Genomic DNA, 23,377 nt, shown 5'->3' with positions numbered 1-23,377 from the left:
TGTCACTTTATGGAGGTAATTGATATATGATGATTTTTCTAATAAATCAGAAATTAAGCATTAGATTTTAAACCACAATCACTTAAAACAATATCGGAATGAACAAGACCCAGTTAACTACGATCCTAAGAGCTTTCCTTAGGAATGGCTTATATTAAGAGGCCTGTCAAGTCAGAAGATGTTTAAATGTAAAAGATCAACTATCCAACCTATCCAAACATAAAAAATAGGTAGCAAAACTATATGGTTGATAATGAATGCATTGATGTTTTCCAGCTACAATTTGGTAAATTTATTGCTTAGTTCAGTTCATAAAAATCTTGAATAATCTTTAAAAAGTAAACAATTATAAAAAAATCATCAATGAAACTCTTTAAAAACTTGGAATATATTACAATATCTAGTTATGGATGAAGTCATAGGCAGCCATTTTTTCACTTAATGATGAGAGCACATTCTAAGAAGAGATCTGGGTGCTGGGCAGCATCAGGATGTGCTCACACACTTACAACACACTAGTCCATGACTCCCTGAGGCAAGATGGCTATGCCACTGTAGACTGATCCATCACGGACAGAATGGTATTCAGGCCACGGCATTCCAGGAGCAAGCAAGCATTACAAATGTCATTGCTATCCCTCCAGAAAGGCATTTGCTCATTTATTAACACCAGAGGCAATTAACACGATACTAAAAATAAACATGCACCAATTGTACATGACACAGACTCAACAACTCTTTGCCCACAACAACCGGTGAGTGGAAACAGACCTTCCCACCCACCCGCAGTGCATTACTGTTTTCACAAGTAAAACAGGAGGAAAAATAGTGAATTTAATGCTAATAAGCACCTTTTGTAAAGACTCAATATCTCCATATATCAAAAACATCTGCATCTGTACTACCAAACACATAAAGTTAATCATCTCTCAATTTTATACTGAATATTCGATTTACATGATTTTTTAGCCTGATAAATTTTAATAGTATCTAAAAATTATCTAAATTCATAAAAGTACTTCATAAATTTCAACATTTAATTATTATATACAAGGAACTCTATGAAATGGGTTACAGAGCTGCTGTGAGAAAGTTCAAGCAACATTACTAAGTTTAACAAAATTCCAACCAAATCAAGGCAGCGGGCATTCAAAAATCTGTATAAGCTCGTAATGAACAAGAAAAGTTCCAGTAATAAAAGTCAATATGAGAAATAATGTTGAAATTACCAGTAAAAATATATTTTAATAAGCATGACACATGTTTAATAGCAACAATATGATTTTATAGAAAACCTTTAAAACATTGGCATGTATGAACCACCTGGTTTGATCAAATGTAAATTTAATATCTTAGGATTAAACAAGTTGATTTCAAAAATACATTCTAGCAGCCATTATTTTACTTCCAGTTAAAACAGAATTAAGTGTTAAAAGAAAAATTTATTGTCTACTAAAAGCCCCACATTAGAGAATTTAAAATACTATTCTATTCTAGCAATGGCAGCCATTAATGTGATACAGTCTGAATAAGGATCGTGGAAGCCAATAATAAATGATCAGACACACACCGGCACAAGGGTCACTGAAACACTTAGGTAGCAAAATATATGAAAAATAGAAAAGTAAAAAGATAAAATTAAAAAAATATTGCACAGCCACATTACCTAGAAAGTAAAGTTGATGTTTAAAAGGCTCTACACATGGATGATATAAATTATCTTCCATATAAAAAGGTATAAATATGTGATAAACTTAGCATCTACACAACTATAATACATTATTTAAATCATTGCTGAATGAGGTAATTGGTAAGTCTCTAATGATGCTTCAGTCCTATTGAAAATATTTGAGGGCAGCAACCAGGAAAAACTTCTCTAAAAATATCTCAGAATCAAGAACAGCTATGTGTGCAGCTCTCCCAATGAGCGAATCGGCCGTGTTGGGCAGTGCATTAATGACATTGTATCGAACCAAATTACAGCCTTTGCTTTGTAGAACTGGGCGAAGCAAATTGTGGATCATCTCGGAATAGATTTGTCCTATGAAACAGACAAAACGAAAAATTATTTGCAAAACTTAAAAAAAGTCTATGTCAACTTTTCTCTAATTTATACAATTTATATTATTCCCACATAAAGCAGAAAAGTATCAAATTTGTACTTCAGCTATTATTTTGAGAATGTTTAACAAGGAATATTTACAGAAATATTAATAATAATAATACCTTACCTGGCCAGTTCAAATTTATTATACACTATTTTTGTCAATTTTTAAACTCAGAACAAAGCATGTGAAACAGTTTCTTTGAATGTAGTCAATTATAATTTGCTAAACAAGGAAAATAAGCTGACCATGATAATGTTTTCATTAGATAAAATACTTTATAGCCTACTGAGGACTTTTTGACAAAGCACAGCACCTTCCTCTGACCGGTCAGAGTACGAGCTGGCTTGCAGAGTTGGCTTTTGTGGTCTGAGAGGTTTTAGCACTTTTCATGCTCTCCACCATGTATTTAAGTTTGAAGTTTAATTTGAAGTTTGATTCTTTCACCCATCATTAAAGGAAAGCACGGCGTTTTTCTTTTTGAGCCAGGCTTATTTCATTTAACATGGTGATATCAGATTTATCCATTTCACATGGATGCCATGATTTCGTTCTCTTTTATAACTGAATATGCACCACACTTTCAGAGGTCAGAAAAGAAGGAAAGAAACAAGAATAATAAAATATGTACTTCATAGAAGCAGAACAGAAGAGGAAGGGGATCAGGAAGGGCGAGGAAGGGTGAGAGAGGGAACATGGGAAAGACAACATCACAACAGATCCCTTTTCTCTGTAGACAACACAGACAAACCCCCGAATCTGCTTGAATTTAAAGTTGTACTCCTGCTCCCTGCTCCTTTTTAAGTTAATTCATACAAGGGGTTTAGCAAGTCATGTTAAGTAAAAGAGATAAAGATTAGATACAGCATGTTTGTGTGTAATAAGTATGGCTCTAAGGTGCTAACACATTGTTTATAGTGTGTATATACTACTTATCATCGATGGATAAGTAGCTAATGTTTCCAAGGGAGGAGCCAGTGTAAGCATGAGAGATTAGAAGCAGGATGCAGTCCTGAGGAATGACAAGAATGGAGTATATAGAAAAATAAAGTCAAAGAGACAAGCATTAGAAGGAGACTAACAACACATAAGTTAATCGCCCCCAATCCAAAACAATAAAACCCACAACCAACCAACCAACCAACCAACCAACCAACCAACCAACCAACCAATCAACCAGCCAGCCAGCCAACCAACCAACCAGCCAACCAACCAGCCAACCAAAACAGCTACAACAGCCCTTTTCATTCTCTTCCTTCCTCAGTTTTCAATGGGAGTCAAACTGGCTTTGTAAGTCCACGGTATTCCTAAAAGTATGTTTAAAAAGGAACACTTTTTGTTGTTACTGTTAGGTAATACAGGAAGCAGTCCTGCAGCTCGGAATCTCACTGTTAAAAGACATTCATTTTCTTTTGTCTGCCCATGAACATCTTTTGTACTTCCCCTATGTAGGCTCTAGTTATTTGGATGTCACAACAAATGTGAGACGAACCAAGTACCACACTAGGCTCTGCCAATGCACACATGTATTAAAAGCCCCTGCTGTAAGGAGCTGTTTGCTGTCATGTTATGCACTGAGAAAAGGATCAAGTGTTTAAAAAGGGAACAGAGACAGCACTAAAGGGAGAAGACCTGGATCCTTGACTTAGTCCTGTATTTGTCAGTATCTTTGAGCTTTAGTGACTAAATGAGCAACTAAGACTCAGGTTCCCTCGAAGCTTCAACTAGCTATGAGTTAAATGTTACCAAGCAGCAAAGGAAGCAGGAGCGCTCAGGGCATTATACAGGGTGCAGTCCTTGCTGCCTTCTCCACCTAAGCGTGTACAGAAAGTGTGAAGCACAAACACTACGTAACAACCAAAGCCCAACAATGGAGGGAAGCCAAAGATCAGATTCCTTTCCAGAGAGCGGAATGCAGATGCATTACTTACACAAAAGACAGCTCACATATCAGGAAGGGAAACTGACATGGAGAACAGCTTTTGTCACAGGAGGGGAGGGGAGGGAAGGGAAAGAAGTGACTTCAAGGCGTATTGGGAGCAGTTCATTCACAGACAAAGCTGGTGGTGGTTCTGATCTACTTCATTACCTGACTGCTTGTCCTTTAAAGCTGTTTTACACATTTCGATGCGGGCAGAATGATAAGGAACATAGCGATCCTGCAGAGATCCGACCAGCACAACGTTCTTGAAATAATGAAGCCCTACAGGTAGAAAATAATGAATCACAATGCAAAACTTAACCAGATTTAAAACTTACTAATATCATAAAAATTAAATTTCCTCACCAGTATTTAGTTTTTGACTTTTAAAATAATTATGAATCTACTCTTCAAATTTTTACATACTCTTTAGAAAAAGCCTGTTTCAATGTATGCAATCTGCGATCTAGGACAAATCCACGTTTACACTGACAGCACAAGGACTCCGACATGGCAGACTTGAGGACTCAGATGTGGGCCTCTAGGGTTCTGTAGGAATATATGATGGCATTCTTACCTCCCAGAACATACTTCCTAACATTTATGGATACTCCCAAAGACACAAAGTCACATTCTTCATAAAAGCATACCATTCCACTTAAAAGTATTTAAAGCTTTTTCTTCTGTTTTCCCTCATAACACCTGTCTATCATCACTCACATATTCTGCTTATTTGACTAAGGACACATCCTTAGATTTTCTTAGTGGCAATAGTAATGGATTCTGTGACCTAGTCACACTTTTGTCAGCATACACACACCCTTTTTTTTTCTATAGAGGTGAGTTCAGATTATGGACAGGAGTTACCTGACGACTGAACTAACCCATGTAGTACTTAACCTTTTAGCATCATCAACATTAAAATTTGATGTTCGCCTTGATTAATAAATAAAAATTCTTGGGATTATTAAGTAAGATAATGGCAATCAATTAGAACTGAAGTATGTAGACATGGTGTTTTGTTCTAGAATGTTCCACAGTAAAATTTTGTTATTTTATGCTTGAGTCAGAATCTTAGGATAAGTTAACTGTGGGGATGACTGTTGATTCTGAATGAAGGACTTTGGAGTCATCTTTTTTCTTTTGTAACTCAAGGAGAGTGATTCTTAAAAGGCTGAACCTACAGAAAGACCAGTAAAGACTCGTAGCCACATATGCAGAAAATAAAGCCACTCTACACTTTTCCTCATGAAAAGCTAACAACTGTTCTGAATGACAAGCTGAAAACCACGATTCTCAAGCAGTAATAGAAACAATCGAATATCTATAAAGGAATTAATCATCTGCACACATACATAAACACAAATATTCCATAAAAATATCAAGAATAAATGATTGCCTTCTTCACAGTCACATTTGATAAATCCTATCTGTTCTCCCCTGGGCACACATGATAGGGCAGGTCCCAATCCATGCCCAGGCCTGCACACTGACTAGTCACTCCTTGGATAACCCAGTCTCTCTGGGCACAGAGGCATGCAGAGCACCATGGGCACTTATATTTCAACATTTTCTAACGATGATTTGTTTATTCCCACTTAAACAAAAGAATTTATCCATTTTATTTTCTCCGTGTAACTATTTTGCCCACATGTATATATGTATAAACTTGTGCCTGATGAGGCCCCCAGGGGCCAGAGGAGAGTATAAGATTCTCTGGAACTAGAGTCACAAATGTCTGTGAGCGGCTGTGCTGGTTCGAGGAATAGAACCTGGATCAGTAAGAACCCTTAACCCGGGAGGCATCTTTCCAGCCCCCTCATCGTCTTTTCCTACTCTATAAGGACAAGGCATTTCATCACTTTTACATGAATGTTCAACATCTTTAGCCAAAAGGGAAACAGAAATAAGTAGCCTTCTAATATACAAACGACCCACAAAGAAATCAAGCAAACAGTACTTTTCATAATAGCATAAAAAATAAACTATTGGGATCATTAACTAAACAAATAAAAGAATTTTATAATTAAAAACTTTAAGACACTAAAAAAATTTTGAGGAAAACACCAGAAGATGGAAAGATTTCCCATGTTCATGGATCAGTAGGATTAATGTAGTAAAGATGGCCATTCTACTGAAAGCAACCCACAGATCAAATGCAACCCACAGATCAAATGCAATCCACAGATCAAATGCAATCCACAGATCAAATGCAATCCACAGATCAAATGCAATCCACAGATCAAATGCAATCCACAGATCAAATGCAGTCCACAGATCAAATGCAATCCACAGATCAAATGCAATCCACAGATCAAATGCAATCCACAGATCAAATGCAATCCACAGATCAAATGCAATCCACAGATCAAATGCAATCCACAGATCAAATGCAGTCCCCATAAAGATTCCAACAGAATTCTTTTAGAGAAATTGAAAAGAAAAATTTAAGCTTCACAAAAAGCTTAGAATAGCTAAAACAACAACAACAACAACAACAACAACAACAACAACAACAACAACAACAACAACAATAATGATAAAAACAACAGCATCATGCTGGAAGTACCATAACCCCTGATTTAAGCTGTACTGCAGAGCTATAGTAACAGTTTACTAAGTATGATATCAGCATAAAAACAGACGCATTGATCAATTGGGATTGAATTAAAGATCCAGACATAGTCCACACACTTACGGAAACCTGATCTGTGAGACAGAAGTCAGAAATAGACACTGGAGAGGCCAGTAGCCAGTATCTTCAAATAGTGCTGACCAAATTGGATGGCTACACCTAAACGAATGCAAACGGATCCCTATCTATCATTTTGAGAAAAACTCAACAGTGAATTATCTGAGACCTCAGTATAAGAGCAGATACCCTGAATCGACCAGAAGAGGAAGTGGCGATTAGGCTTGAACCCACTGGCACCGGAAAGGATATTTTGAACAGAACACCAACATCACAGGCACTAAGACCAACAGTTAATCAACAGGATCTCATGAAACTGAAAAGCTGCCATATGGCAAAGAACATGATCTGGACAAAGCAACAGGCTATAGAACAGGAAAAAGATTTTTATCAACTACACATCTATAGCATGCTAATATCTAAAGTGTATAAGGAACTAAGAGAAGAACATCAAGAAAAGTAACTTAATTGAAAATGGGGTTCAGAACTAAAGAGAGAGTTCTGAAAAGAGGACACACAGATAGCTGAGAAATAGAAATGTTCAACACCAGTCAGCAGGGAGAGGCAAAGCGCAACTCCTGAGATTCCGTCTCACCCCACCGAGAATGGCCAAGAGCAATGAAACAAATGACAGCACATGGCGGTGAGGAGGTGGGAAATCACAACACTTATCCATTGCTTTTGAGAGTGAAAATGTGTGCAGCCCCTATGGAAATCAGTGCAGGCAGTATTCAGGAAGCTGGGAATAGATACACATCAAGATCTAGCTGTACCATTCTTGAATATACATCCAAGGATGCTTCATCCTACCAAAGAGTCATTTGCTTAACCATGATTATTGCTGGTCTCTTCATAAAAGCCAGAATTATATAAAGACCAGATATCCATCAGTGGATGAATGGATAAATAAAACATTTACACAATGAAATATTATTCAGTTCCTAAGAAAAATGAAATTCACAGGTAAATAAATGTAGCTATATATATTTAAAAAAAAATCATCCTGAGTGAAGTAACCCAGAACGTAAAAGACAAGCATTGTATGTTTTCTCTTCCATGTGAACATTAGCTTTTACGCTTCAATGTGTGCTGTAATCCATATAAACACAGAGGCCAGGTACTTAGTAAGGTATCAGGTAAGAGAAGATCCTCCAAGGAAGGGTCAATACAATGCAGTGTCATGAAGATAAAGGAGAAACTAGAATGCAGGGCTGAGGAGGAAGGGGATGCAAGAGAAGAGCAAAGGCTGGAATATGGGGAGGACCAGCACACACTGAAGACCATTTAAAAACCAAATGGAGACTTAAGTATATAAACATATAAACAATCTGGACTGAGTCACTGAGCAATACCCCAACTGTGTATCTTTTGCTACCAAGTAAAACTTCCAACATCAGAAATGGGTTAAGTCACTGACCAACTCCTACACATCACAGGCTATTGCCAGAGCTTTTGGATGCCCTCCATAACCTGATGGTAAAGCTCTATTATTAAGACAACACTTATGTATGTTATCAAACAGAGAATTTAACCTGGTGCCAACCTAGAAGCTTCACCTCTACTGACTAGCATTCGTGGTATTTTAAGGTATTCTGTATGCTACCAGAGAAAGAAAAGCATCAATGCCTCCCAGCTACAAAGTCTGCAACCCACAACAGCAACTTGCTACAAGATACACTTGTGCAATAATACACTTGTGCAAACAAATGTTAAGGGAGTAACCACCACTTTCTGTTTGAATTTAAGGCTCACTCCTTGTTAGAACCTATACCTCCCACTGCTAAAGTGGCTGAGATCCTGAGATTATATAGGTCATGAGACTCTGAGAAACCCGACACTATTATTCTGCAGACATTTTGCTATATGCATAGACTGGTACCTCACTCAAACCATATCAAAAATCTTCTTGCAGTAGAATTAACTTTTCTTCTTGCAAGGAATTAACACAGAGACCCACAACTGGACAATGTGCAAAGTGAAAAACTTTGGAGCACTAAGTCATAAATAAGATGTCTACATCAAACCCCATCCCTCAATATTGGCTCAGGGATCTATGTGGAAGAGAATGATTCTGTAAGTCAAAAGTAATGGATGACTTCAAGCAAACAGTATTTGTAAGACAGGACTGATGCACATAAGAAATCAGAGAGACAGTGGCAGCACGCACAAGGCCTGTGCAGAGACCCATTCCTGAGAGGACACAGTGGACACAGGCTCTTGCCTCTAATCTAGAGGCTATTTGTAATTGATACCTGCTGACAACAGGAAAATTTTTTTCTTCAGTGGAGACCCACTAGATGTATTAACCACAGTTCAGGGCAAGTCTTGGGCCCAGGAGTAGTTGGCCAAAACAAAACAATCGTAATTTTTTTTGTATTTATATTTTGGGTTTTGTGGGGTTTTACTGTCTCTTGCTTATTCTGATTTTCACTTCTGTGTTTCTGCTGGGTTTTTGTGTTTTGAAAGAAAGAGGGAAAAGAACACACAGTTGAGTGAGTAGGGAGACGGGAAGCATCTGGGAGGAGTTGGAGGAGAAAAAAACATGACTTTAAAAAAAGAAGAAAGATGAAATATTATAGCACTATCCCCAAAGAAAGTGCAATTCTTGACATTTTAAAAACATGTTTGAGAGCCAAGAAACAAGAAAGTAAAGTATTTGGAAGTTTATCAACAGGGCTGAAGGCTGTGGTGGGGGACAGCTAGAAGAACACAGAGATGGACAGAGATCGTGCTAGAAAATACTGACTAATAGAGACAGTACTAATAGACAGACTAATAGGTCAGGTAAAAGTGCTAGCTGATCCAGGCAGAGAACGGGAATTCAACCTCCAAACCCATATGGAGGTGGAAGGACACAATTCCACCATGTTGTCCTCTGACTTTCAAATGTGTGTTGTGGCATGCATGTGTCCACCACACACACACACACACACACACACACACACACACACACACACACACACACACACACACACACACACAATTTAATACAGCTTGTAAACAAACAATCATATCACAAAATTAAGAACTACTTTAATAGCTTAGCATTAGATTCTGCTATTTCTTTCTAAAATTATGCCAGAGTTCCATCATCAGAAAGACACCTGACAATCTGTTAGCCCACAAGCCTATCTTCTGAACTGTTGCTACATACTCACCTGCTTTATTACTAAGCTTATACAAAAATGTTTGGCGAGGATCTGAATGATCTCGACATGTCAGCTGTAAAAGAGAACCTGATTTTTTCCATTTCTGCATAAACCAGAGACCTAGAAAGTTGAATATGATATGTGAGCACATATGGGAAGCTAGAAATACATACTAAGATTATTAATGTTAATATATACTCTTTAAAAATAACATTTAATAATTAACATTCTGTTGGTTAATAAAAACTTATTTGCCAAGAACTTCTACTCCCTGATAAACATATTTACATGTATAGTTTAATGGTGGCTCATGGAGGTTTCTGTAGTAACAAAATATGTAATGGTATACAAACAGCAACTTTGGAATGATTGTATCTTTAGACATCCTACTTAAAACTATAAAACAGAGCTGGGCGGTGGTGGCACACGCCTTTAATCCCAACACTTGGGAGGCAGAGGCAGGTGGATTTCTGAGTTTGAGGCCAGCCTGGTCTACAGAGTGAGTTCCAGGACAGCCAAGGCTATACAGAGAAACCCTGCCTCGAAAAAAAGAAAAAAAAAAGTATAAAACAGAGAGAACAAAACTTTAACCACAGCAGGTCCAAATGTTTATGCACTGAACTTTCAGGGTAAAGGACATTAAAGAACAAACAGAAGACTAATTTAAACAGCACTTGGAATGAATGACTTATCAACATTTTCTTCTAGTGATAATCTGAAATCACTGGTTGGAAATGGGTACAAAAGAAACTGAAATGATTCACCAATGAAAATTTAAATGTATTTTTACAGTGGGAATCTGACTAAGCTATCATATTAGAAAAATCCAAGGAAAAAATTAACTCAACCTATAGGCAAAGTAAGGACCTGTCATATCTTAATAAACAATTTATATTGGTTTGGCATTATGCCACATAACCTTTAATCCTAAAGTTATGCTTCTTTAATTGTTTACATTTCTTTAGTTTTCTGAGTATGAACGTTTACCTGCATATAGGTATGTGCACCCCATACATGTGTGTTAGAAGTCCCTAGACCCGGAGTGAGAAACCACGTGGGTGTTGAGATTCAAACTTGGATTCTCTGCAAGAGCAACAAGTACCCTGAAGTGCCGAGCCATCTCTCCAGTCCCTCTGTTATGCTTTTATAGGTAAAGCTCAGAAAAGTGGCCAGCTAGCTAGTAGGGAAGATCCGTAAGGAACTACTATAACAATATTTTTATTAAATTACTTCATATACACAACAAGATAAAAAATGAGCTTTATTTTATATTTTATAAGACTTCAGGTACGTGACAAATTGCCTCTAAATATAAATAGCAAAAAATCTTAAAATTATCTGCCTATGTCACATTTTTTATACAGAACAACAAACCTTTCTACCTGTATTGACGAGAGCACTGCTGTTGTAGAGTGTACCGAGGTGAGGTCCAGAAAGAGAGAGGAAGGTATGAAGTTTGCTGAGGTAATACTTAAACCTTGGCCTTGTAAGCACTGAACGGATTATTAAATTGCCTAATGAATGTCCAATAAAGCTGTAAGAAAGAAACAGAAAAGTCTATTTACCACACAATATTCATTTTAAAGCAAGAGACAAACCAACAAAAACCCCATAAAAACCCTTGAGCCTGATACACAAGACATTATTTTGAAATATTAAGAATTGAGATTTTGTTTTTAAATTATAGTTTAATACTTGAAATACTTTAGCTTATAAAGAAAAAAATGTAAGAATTGGATCTCAATTATTATAAGAAATAGAATTTTATAACACCTATCATAATTAGTAACTGTGTAGAAATCAGTATATTTAAAAATATTTGGAAGAACTAGATAGATCATAGATGGCTCAGCAGTTAAAAATACTTGTTGCTCTTGCAGAGGACCCTGGTTCAGATCCTAGCAATTGTTCTAGAGCTTGCAAGTATTTGTAACTCCAGTTTTTGGAGATCTGATACTCTCCTCCAGCCTTCATGGCTATAGGCATACATAAGACATACATGCATTCATGAAGATAAAACATTTGTATACATGATGTAAATCTTTAAAAAAGTCATATAATAACTAGGTCATAATTTTTCCTCTTTAGGTACACATCCAAATTATTTACTTGTTAAGCCTCAAATCTAACAATGAAATTGTACATGTAGCCGGGCAGTGGTGGCGCATGCCTTTAATCCCAGCACTTGGGAGGCAGAGACAGGCGGATTTCTGAGTTCGAGGCCAGCCTGGTCTACTGAGTGAGTTCCAGGACAGCCAAGGTTACACAGAGAAACTCTGTCTCAAAAAACTAAAAAAAAAAAAAAAAAAAAAAAAGAATATGTGCTAAAAAAAAAAAAGAAATTGTACATGTAAAAGACAACTTTTAAGAAATTATCTATTTGCTGCTCTTATGCTGTTGCCAGTTTAAAAGTAATGGAATGGAGAGACAGTGTAGTTGCCGAAATGCTTGCCTAGGAAGCGTGAGGACTGGAGTCCAACCAGCAAACGCACATCTAAAAACAATGCTAGGAATATAATCCCTTGGAAGCCACATGATGGAAAGGGAAAACTGAACCTGGCTAATTGTCCTGCAGTCACCATATATCCTTCCCTCCCCCCAAAAAAACTCCACAGAGTAAATACATTTTATTAAAAAAAAAAGAAAGAAAGAAAAGAAAAAGATATGCGTTTGGGTGCTTCCTTGCAATCCCAGTGCTGGAGAGGTAGGGACAGGTGGACTACTGGTGTCTGCCAGCTAACCACTCTGGTCTACTTGGTGAGGTTACAGATAGGGAAAAAGCCTGTCTAAAACACAGGTAGACAGTGCCTGAGGATTGACACCCATGTCTGTCTTCTGGTCTCCATGTGTGTGTGAATATACATACATGTGCATGCACATATATACCCCCAAAACTTTAAGGAAAAACAATTTAAAATGTTAACCGACATGTATTACTATGTATCTGAAGGTTACAATGTATTGGTTCAAAACATGTATGTAATGTATCATCACCAAGTCAGGGTAGTCAGCATTTGCATCTCCTCAAACAACCATCATTTCAATCTGTTGGAAGCTTCTAGCTCTCCTGGTTATTGTCTATGAAATTAGACTGTTTTCAAGGCACAGGGATAATATCTGCTACTACTGAGCTAGTTTCTGTCCCTAAAGTTTATTCTGAACACTTTATACAATAAAATAATATAACCTTTCCTCAATGTTGAGTGGCTGTGTGTATGTTTCTGTGCATATACATACAGGTACATATATATGCATGCACGTGTTAAAGTCAGGGATTGACATCAATTATCTTATTGTTTTCCATTTTGTTTCTTGAGACAGGGTCTCTCAATGAACCCAGAGCTCACAAACTGACTAGATAGACTGGCCAGTGAGTTCCAGGATCCACTTACTTGTCTCTGGTCACCAGCACTAGACTGACAGCTGTGCACCACCATGCCTGGCTTTTACATGGTGTTGGGGATCTGAACTTAGATCCTCATTTTTTGCATAGCAAGAAACAAAGCAATTTACTAACTGAGACAATCTTCCTAGCTCTAAAATATAGTTATATATTTTTACATTTGACTACACTAACATAAATTATTTTGTGTGTGTGTGTGTGTGTGTGTGTGTGTGTATGTACATACGTGTGTGCCGCAGCTGTGAATGTGGAAGTCAGAGGAAAACGCATGGATGTCGGCTCTCTCCACTGTACCACTTGGCTGTAGGCCTTGTTATCAGCTCAGTTACCTTTCAAGACCCAGTTCCTAGACTACAGATTAGGTTAATAGTACTACAGATTGTTTTGTTCTTTAAGTCACAAAAACAAAAATAGACATTGTAGTAATATAAGTTACCTTATTTTTGAGACTGTTAAACTATATATCTGAATATACTGTATGATCTCATCCAAAAGGCGGTCAGTCATGCAGTCAAAATCAGCAAAAGTATCATTCTAAACAAGAGGAAAATATATTATATACAAATATATGTACCACAACATGAAAAACTGAATACAATCATATATTTTTAAAATTCAGGTATTATCAATATAATTGAGTTCATTTTTAGGCAAGTTCATGATGGTAGCATTCATTATATTAAAATGAACATTGATATTTCTAGGGAAAGGAGTCTCAGTATCTATAAAAGCATTGCTTTGCTTAGCTAGGTCTTAGGCCTCATATAATGGCTTAATTAACAAAATTTTTGTACAGAAATGTAAACTCTAAAATGTTTTAAGCACGAAGAGAACTCTTAAGTCAGAATGTATGTCCTTTGTATATGAACTAATGGTAAATTTCACAGAAGTCAGAAGTGTTTGCAGGACCACAGGCATTCTGTAGAAAGCAAAATGTAGGAAATGGCACAAGAATCTTTGATGCCACTGAAAATACTGCCTTATTGTACCTGGTTTCTCTCAGACATAAGAAAATCAACTCTTCCCCCAGGCAGTCCAAGTTCAATGTATGTTTTTACTAGTCGGAGATCTGCACTGTTTCCTAGAAAATGAAGAGTGATGTTTAAAGTCGACGAGGAGGAAAAGGTGTCACATACACTATTATGCATTTTCATGATTTTTGGAAACAGAAAGTTCATGTCTTAATATACTTGCTGATAGACAATATGTTGTGTAAAAGAGTTTCCAGCGGATATTCTTTAGCAGTTGAGTTCTTAAGAAGTTTGGTTCACTATCTACCAAGCAGCACAGCCCATTAGAGACTGACTGGAAACCACAGCAGTCAACGAATGACTTGCTCTCTCTCTATCACTGCCCTAGGTGACTGTGTAACAAATCTTGAATGCAATTTAGATTTAGATTTAGTCTGTTGACTTTCCTTTGGTGGCTACAGTTTAATAATCATTAAATAAACACACATCAGTAGGTATAGTTAAAAAGAGAGATAAAATATACAGATATAAAATATGGAACATCTTTAAAACTAGTAGATTTTTCTGATTCCTTTGGTTTGCTAGGAATACGTACACATTATTATCAGGTGTTCAATTTTACTTTACCCTTCTAATATTTACTGCTTGGTATTTCATAATCAATGTGTAGGCATGTTATGATTTTTTATTTCTAATTTTAAAATGAACACCTCTAACTTTCACTATTAAGTGTAAGTCCTACATGGCTTAGAAACATCCAAGTCATCACAACTATGGGCTAGAGAGTAGTTCCACCTACAGCCTAATGTCTGCTTCACAGCTCACAGTCACTGGGAATGGTCCTTGTATCTCATCAATTATGCATAGTAATTTACTTATGTACTGTACTTTAATCTGTTTAGGGGATTGTTGGTATGATGCTGTTAGCAGATTTGGTGCCATAGTTGGAATAACCAAAGAATGGGCTGCACTCCATCTTTTTTCTATTATTCTGAACCAATTTATGTGACATAAGGACAGTCTGTGTTGTGAAATTTTCAATAAAGGAAATCTGCCAAAAAATTCTGTCAAAAAATCTTGTTTTGCAGATAATTCTTTGACATGACATTATTTGAAAATAGGGTTAAAAGATTGATATTGAGGATGTTTTACTTCTTAAAGAATCTTTTAAAAAGATCTTTAATATTTTTTATATCCCACAATATAGTTTGTTGTAGAATTATAGTAATATGCCATATTAATCTAGAAATAGTTGTTCTTTTCTATTAGCTTCTCAAACTAGAAAGGAAAATCTGCTGAGTAACCATGGCTGCTGTGAAGCTATAGCATGATTTTAGTGATGCCTAAAATTAGTAAGGATACCACTTTTTCCTCTAACCTGTAAGGTGTAAGAAGCAAGGTAAAAGGGAATAGAAAACTATTAAGGGACAGTCCTGAGGTTATAGGTTACAGTTGATAAAACCATCAAAATTAAAACATTTACACAAGTGTCAGATCATCATTCATATATATATATATACATATATATATGTATATATATATATACATATACATATATATATATATCATTGGCAAATTTACTTAAAAAAGAACAAAAATCAAAATCTAATATTACATTTAGTAAAGTAAAGCACATTTCTGTTTCAAAATGTAATATTTAATTAATTTAGATTACAGAAAACTGAATGTTCTATTAGGAAAAGATACTGAGTTGCCATGGTGGGCATCAATGGCTGCCACATACCATCTAGACCATGGACACAGACGATGAGATGCACGCCATCCTCAGAACCATCCTCTTCTTCCATGCTGAAGTATGGGGCTGAGGACGCCAGCAGAGGAACGTCACTGTACATGAAGCCAGGCAGTTTAAGCTGCTTCAACTCTTCTTTTGCCTGGAGGAAGCTGAAGTGAAGTATTATAGAAAACAGTCTTTACTAAAGATCGGTTGATTTTGTTTTTAGAAACAAAAAGAGAACATAATGAATTTGGAGAAGTGCAGGAAAAGAACAGCAGCAATGTTTGTAAAGATCAGGAAACTACACGGGTCGTCTAAATTATTTTATCAAAGGATAACTGTTTTGGTTCTTTTAGTACATATTTTAATTAAATACAATGAACACTTTAAGCCTGAAGTAACTTTAAATAGTCTTTTAAACTTGAAACTAAGAAAATGTTAGGAATGGTTTATGCTTTCTCTAAAATTTACTATTACATGCATAGAATAACTAAAAGTACTGGGAAAATGGCAACTGATATTTATCATGTAGTCAAACTCTTTCTTCTTTGTTCTCATACAATTTTTAAAAAACAAGAAAGAAAGAAGCTATCATGTAAAGCACAGTTGTGAGCATGGTATTCAAGCAGGGTGGGTTATTCGAATTTTTCTCTACTAGACCACTAAGGAGCAGCACCACGAGAGGTGCACGACTCTAACAGGCAGCATACAGTACTGGTGTGATAATACATCTAATCTGAAGACTATGAACACAACTGCTATTTAACATGACACCCATTTGGCTGAAACCAAGTGGAAAGGAAGGCGTGGACGAAGAGCAGCCTCTGGAGTACACACTGGGTGACGACACAGAGACTTTGCCTTCTGATGCCTCAGAGAGACTGAGAAGAACCCAAAGGTGCCACCAGTTTTTGTTTGTTCCTGAGACAGGGTCTATGTGGCCATGGTTGTCCCTGGGAGGGCAGGCTGGCCTTAAGCTCATAAAGATCTGCCTGACTCACTCCTGAGTGTGGGATTAAAAACATATGCTATTACGTCAAGCTAGTATGTAAGTTTTCAAACCAATGACTGTTACCACATTATTGCTTTAGGTTTTATATAGAATCCAGAGTAATCTGTTACTTTAAAAATCTACTGTACACATGTCCAACTCCTCACCTCACAGATCATAGTTTGATCTAGGTTGAAATAGACAATCTTAGGAACCCGTGCACACAGATCAATCTGCTACTGGAAACAACTTACTTAAGCAAGGGACTGACAATGGTCCAGTAGGTTTAAGGAGGCCCTACAGATGTGTCATTCATTTCCTTACTATTACCCATATGTCTCACCTGTACTCATCACAGCCCAGCTCTTCCCTGAGGTTATGAGGGAGAACTGATGTACTGACAAAAGCAGAGTTTTAATCTTAGCTACTGTACACTTCTAACATAAAACTGCTGAAAAGCAGATCTAACCTACGACAGGACCATTTGTGAGCAGACTTTCAAAGGTATACTGTGCCCATTTCACCATTTTACAATCAAGGAAACATATTCTGTTAGAGGAAACAACAAAGGAGTCCACCTTGTGGCACTATACTGATGTTGCAGATACGCGCTTAGCACAGAATATTGAGTGCCGTTACTTACGCGTGTATTTGAGGTTTTGGTGAATTTTCATACCAGGAGGTTGAAGAGGTGAAGCTGTAAGAAATGCTGCTTGGCTGCTTTGTAATGGCATCAACTTTACTTCTAGAAGAATATTTAACACAAGGAGACTCTCGCGGAGCAGATGGGAAGGACAAACAACCAGACGTACAAACAGCAGGAACAGTTACACCAGCCCTCAGATAGCCACTGCTTAGTTTTTCAGACTGTTCATGTCTTTCTTCTCCTAGCTCATCTCCACTTAGACAGTGAACATTTACTGTTCCATCCATAACTGAAAACTCTGTTTCTTCATGATACCCATTTTGAACCATTTCTTGATCCTCCTCCTCCTCTTTGCCCTGACCCTGATGAAGATCACTAGTCCCTTTGTCACAGGTTTCCTGAGAGCGAACTGGGCTGTGGGAGGTAACAGCACATACATCAGAAACATCTGTACTGCTCTGAGATCCAAAGTAATTTTCCACCAGCCCTTGTTTTACCACGTCAGTACTACTGGAAAGAGAGTCACCTGTACTCAGAGGGTCACTGCCAACAACAGGGGCTTCTGAACACATCTGTTTGTAACTTAATGGCTCACTGCTTTTTCCTTCCACAGCTCTATCCTCACTGAGCTCTGCATCAGAGCAAACAGAACCTGAAACCACACAAGAAGAACCTAAGCAAATCAGTTTTGGATTTAGTGTTGGCACTGTGTCCGTGGGGCTGTTACTAGAGGAACCATGGCTCTGGGAGCCTGTCAAGACGGTGTCCAAATGAGGCTTGGAGCCCCAGTTATTTCTCACACCACTGGAAGCATCTTCACCCGATAAAACAAGCTGCAAAGGGTTCTCACTGCTTAAATCTAAGGAATGCACTGCTGATGTATCATCGTCCAAATGCCCTGAAAAAACAACACATTGTTGTTGCAAAATAATACTTGACTTTTTAGTATCGTCGTACTTTGGCAGGTCCATTGTTCCTAGATTGAATACAGTTTTACTATCACTTAGATGACAGTCAGGTACAGCAGGTTTCTTACAGTTATCATCAGGTGACAGTTCATCATCAGAAGGCAGGGAGTTTATTGACGTCAAAGATGACTGTATTTCACTTAATGCACTTGTGCTCTCAGTGCAATGACTTCCTAATGAAAATTTTACATTGTGATCAGGCTTCATCAAAAGCTGAGGAAATAATCTTTCATTATTGCAAGGACCTGGTCCTTGGAGCGTTTCAAAGGCTATTTCTGGATTTGGGTGTGTTGCAAAAGAACTTGGTTCACTTTCAACACCTGAATCTGAAAATCTAGAGGAGGCATACATGGCATTAGTATCTGGTAATTTAATTGTGTCGCTACTTACTACAACATGATATTCTTTTGTAGAAGGAGCAGGTAGATTACTTTTGAATGTAGTTAATGATTCTTCAGTAGAATGACATTTTGCTTCCTGTAAAGCATCCTTTTCAAGTGGTATATCTATAGACTTGGATTTATCATTAGAGTCTAAGGCCTCAAAACTGGGCAGTAAATTATCCACAAATAGTTCATCTTCTCGAAGCTCTGTCCAAGGTCCTATTTCAACATTTATTTTCTCTCTACTGAAAGACTCTTTACTGCTGGACTTGACTTCAAGTGCTCTAACTCCTGACGACGGGGTTGTCTGATAGTCATGGCAATCATCTGATGGACTTCTAGATGCCAGATTTTGTTCCGTATCTGGGATATCACTATCGTCATGGGAAATAGCAAGTTTACCTGAAATGGACAAATTTGCACAAAGATTTAGGCTGCCAGAGTTCAAGAGATCAAACTGGTCTGGTTGCATATTTTCAGTATCTGGAGACTTGTGTTCAGTTCTGTCTGTATTAGCTGACAAAGAGCTAGCTTCCTTTTGACTTGGCTGTCTGATGTAGCTCTTTGGGTCAAAATTATCTCTACACATTGTGGGATCCAGACTTTCCTTCTGACTATGTGAAGGATTGCCTTCAAAGCATTTAGTGAGATCACTTGATGCTGTAGTTTTCAAACATTTGTAGCTTACTAAAACCACAGAATCTTTAGAGTTCTGTTTTATTAACTTTTTTGTGTTTTCTGGTTTCATTGTTTTCATGAGCTTAGTGACCTTAACCTTGGATTTATTTGATTCTTCATTCTTTCCTTTCAGAGATTTTGTTAGCTGCTTTTCACCTTCTGTATAGCAATTACTGGAGGCAACAGCAGGTCTGACCTTCAACTCTGGGCTAGAAAGTCCTGCTACAGAGCTTTCTTCAGTCTCATGTTTATCCATTTTACTGGCCTCTGATATCTGAAGACTTTGAATTCCCATCCAGGGCGCATCTAAGTCTTTTATTCAAAGAAAAAAGATTCAAGTTTACAAGTCTGAGAACTCAAAGGATCAAAACTACTTTTTCTAACTATAACTTTTCTACTTTCCTCAAAAGCAAATGAAACTAGAGGGGAAAATGATTTACTATTAGGGGATGATTTCATGTATATTTGGAAGAATATACCGAAATTGAAATACAGAGCTTATGTATTTTAGTTAGATTATACTTACCTTCAATAACTGAATCTAAATACCTATCTTCAAAGATTATAGGTAATGAATTGAGATCTCCATCTAATTCACTACATTCAATAGGTAGGGGTGGAAGAGAGCTGCAGAAGGAAGTGTTTTTGATAGCGGTGCACATCTGTAGATGACTCTGAGCACTGAAAAATATCCTGAAGTCAGATGGTAGTGAAAAATCATTACACCCACCTCCACTTTAAACTCTATCCTGTTCTCTTCCCCCGCCAGTTCTAGTTTCTTTCAAGATACTATATCCTTGGGAACATTTTCTTTGTCAGAGATAAAAACAGGTAAAATGAAAATTAAGGTTTACTGATACTAAATTATTGTCATAAAATTATAGTTTGTTGACAAACTAATTCTTAATGTATTGTATCATTTCCTATATTATTTCAAGGTGAATGTCAATGCATACTGGTTGAAGGGTCAAATTTGCTGTAAATAGCACATAGAAGTAGTACCAAAAGTTCAATGCTTACTAATTATATAAAGAAAACACAGGAAAAATGTGTTCTCCACATGGCTGCTTTATTAATACATACTGACAAGTACATTGAACAGCTATTTAAAAGAAGATATATAAATTTCTAAAACAAGATAATGATCAGAAAAATGTTCTAGGGGACTAGAAGATGGATGACGCAGTGATTAAAAGCACTCACTGTTCTAGCAAAAGGCCCCGTTTGAATCCCAGCACTCACATGGTGGCTCACAACCATCTGTAACTATGGTTCCAGGAGATCTGAATTCCTTTTCTGATCACCAATAGCACCAGGCACACACATGGTGAACATATACACACATTCAGGAAAAAATATCAGACACATGGAAAATCCAAAAAATTTTAATAAAAAAATTCAAAAAGTCAAAAGTGTATAATAAAAACTCCATTTAATTATTGCCCAGTCCGCACAACTAACACTTGCCCTAGTTTTATAATGTACTACTGACTACCCTTGATGCCGTTATTGTTATAGGTGCTTTGAGGAGGTAAGACTAAAATATATCCTAAGATTTGACAAACACATATGCAACACAGAGTATTTCCATCTACTCAGTGTCACTCCACCACCCCCATTTCCCTATTTTCCCGCCCAAGTCAACCCCAAGAGGACCACTGTTTGGACTTTCCTCACCTTAAAGTTTTGCTTGTTCAAAAGTTCATATATATAAAATTATACATAATTCATTACTTTGTGTGTGTTTTACTTTTTTTCAAGTAAAATTACCTCAAACAACTCTTTTAAGACAAAGAAAATGAGACCTAACAAATATTCAGTAAAAAAGATGAAAGGCATTTTTTTTGGATTTTTGTTTTGTTTTTCAAGACATGGTTCCTCTGTGTAGCCCTGGCTGTTCTGGAAATCCTATGTAGACTAGGGTGGCCTCAAACACAGAGATGCACCTGCCTCTGACTCCTCACTGCTGGGACTAAAATGTGTGCCACCACTGTCCAGCTATTTTGGTTATTTTAACTGTATCACTTATGTCATGGAGGGCAGTGCCACTCACATTCAGACTGCGAAGGTGCTACAAGAAAATGACGAATGTGAGCTGTTCTGACCCGAGAGAGGAAAAGCACACGACAGCGGCACTGGGAAAAGCACAGGTCTATGGCACTATCAAAGGTGTGGCAAAGCTTGCCTCAAGGGACACAGTGCAAGTCCATTATGCTTTTATTTGATCAGAGAGGGACTTTCAAGAGAAAATTCCTAGAATTAAACCTAATGTGATTCGAGCTCTAACTCTGAAATTGCTTCATTTTCTTCTGCTTTAAACACAATGAAGTCAGTCATTATGTTTAAGATATCATATGTAAAACGATATAAAATAGAATTATCTGCATTTTGAATTTGTGCTACTTACTGGAGTTCTTGGTAGGCAATGGCAGCTTCTCTTGGATGTTCAAAACAGAAGAATGCCTCCGAAAATCTGCGAACCTAAAGAAGTTAAAAAAGGAGCCTTGATCACGTGGCAGCTCGAGTCAGTCTAACAGAGAATACGGGCAGAGATGCCGACTCCACCAGGCACCCAAAGCCAGGCCTGTCAGAACTCAACGTCTTCCTTTCGTGCTGCTACATCACTGCATTTCTAGGTTGTGTGGACTAAAGAAACAAAAGAACTCAGTGAGAAGAGTTTACATTTTCTCTCTCACGTCTCCTCCTTAAAGGTGAAGATGGTACTTGCCTTATTTGCTTCGTCTAGAGTTTCTGAAACACTTCCTGACACTTGGGGGATGATGCCCCCTATGACAGACATTAATGTACATGACCATGAACTGACTGACCTATTAACACTGTGACTTTGGGCATTTGACCTCTGAACTTCAGGAGATGCACTTTCAAATAATAATCAATACTTGTGCACATGGCATTGTGAAGAATGAAGAATATGTGCCACAGGAGTTTCAATGTGGACAGTCTATACAAACACAGGCTTTTGAGCTGCTGTTCTAATGCTCGCTCACTGCATCCTGCCTTAACATAACTATGCACAAATCACAGCCCTTTCTAGTAATAAGGTCTTCTTCAGAACAGGAACTAGGTTTTGTATTTTGCTTTTTAAGATCGGGTCTAACTGTTTAGGTCTGTTTAGTCTGGATCTTGCAATGTAGACCAGGCTGGCCTTGAACTCACTGAGATCTACTTACCTCTGCTTCCCCAATGCCAGGATCAAAGGTGTTCGCCATGATGGCTGAAGAAGCTGTGTTTTGATAACTTTTGTGCCTGCTCATGTATTTTGGCATGCTATAGAGGAATGTACTTGGTAAATATATATTGAATTTGCTATTTCCTCCATTGCATTTGTATTTTGACATTTATTTTTAGTTATAAAAAGGGAGGGTTTTTGTTTTGATTTTTTGGTACTAGAGTACTAGGAAGGCAACTGAGAGAGGGAAAGATGTCTTGCTCGGGTATATAGAGGGAGGAGAAATAGTCACATGCTCAAGTAATACTATGCTAAAGATTTTTTTGGTGTGTGTGTACACGTTTACTTGGTATAAAAAATATAAAAAGTATAAAGTATAATTGTGTATTTTTATTACATTAAGTGAATGAAGACAGAAGTTTTGTTATATTTCTTTAATACTATACACTTTTCCTGAACTCCTTTCTTCCTCCTTTGGCTGTTCCTCAGAGGACTCCGTTTTCATTTCACGCAGCCTTCCTTTCCTTTAGCCTCCACTGCAT

At 37.3% G+C, this 23,377-nt stretch overlaps 1 protein-coding gene across 12 annotated transcripts in view; it reads right to left on the bottom strand.

The window, feature by feature from the left end:
* Positions 1-629: 629 nt before the first annotated feature.
* Positions 630-23,377, bottom strand: part of Fam135a (family with sequence similarity 135 member A) — a 78,869-nt gene continuing 56,121 nt past the window's right edge. For 3 of the 12 annotated variants that reach the window (XM_076915144.1, XM_034521321.2, XM_076915139.1), the window contains 10 exons: positions 22,053-22,126; positions 20,172-20,326; positions 17,614-19,957; positions 15,986-16,146; positions 14,260-14,351; positions 13,707-13,804; positions 11,250-11,401; positions 9,877-9,987; positions 4,195-4,308; positions 630-2,041 (listed from right to left, as the gene is read on the bottom strand). In XM_076915144.1, coding sequence (XP_076771259.1) covers positions 1,836-2,041; positions 4,195-4,308; positions 9,877-9,987; positions 11,250-11,401; positions 13,707-13,804; positions 14,260-14,351; positions 15,986-16,146; positions 17,614-19,957; positions 20,172-20,326; positions 22,053-22,126 — 3,507 coding nt within the window. In that variant the 3' untranslated portion in view covers positions 630-1,835. Of the gene's footprint in view, positions 2,042-4,194; positions 4,309-9,876; positions 9,988-11,249; positions 11,402-13,706; positions 13,805-14,259; positions 14,352-15,985; positions 16,147-17,613; positions 19,958-20,171; positions 20,339-22,052; positions 22,127-23,377 lie in introns of those variants that run through there. The other 9 variants (XM_076915145.1, XM_034521324.2, XM_034521325.2 and 6 more) reach the window with 6 other exon arrangements.

The sequence above is a fragment of the Arvicanthis niloticus genome, chromosome 17, assembly GCF_011762505.2.
Source record: "Arvicanthis niloticus isolate mArvNil1 chromosome 17, mArvNil1.pat.X, whole genome shotgun sequence".
Lineage (NCBI taxonomy): Eukaryota > Metazoa > Chordata > Mammalia > Rodentia > Muridae > Arvicanthis > Arvicanthis niloticus.
The sequence above is the reverse complement of the archived record's forward strand: the minus strand, read 5'-3'. Positions and strand labels throughout refer to the sequence as shown.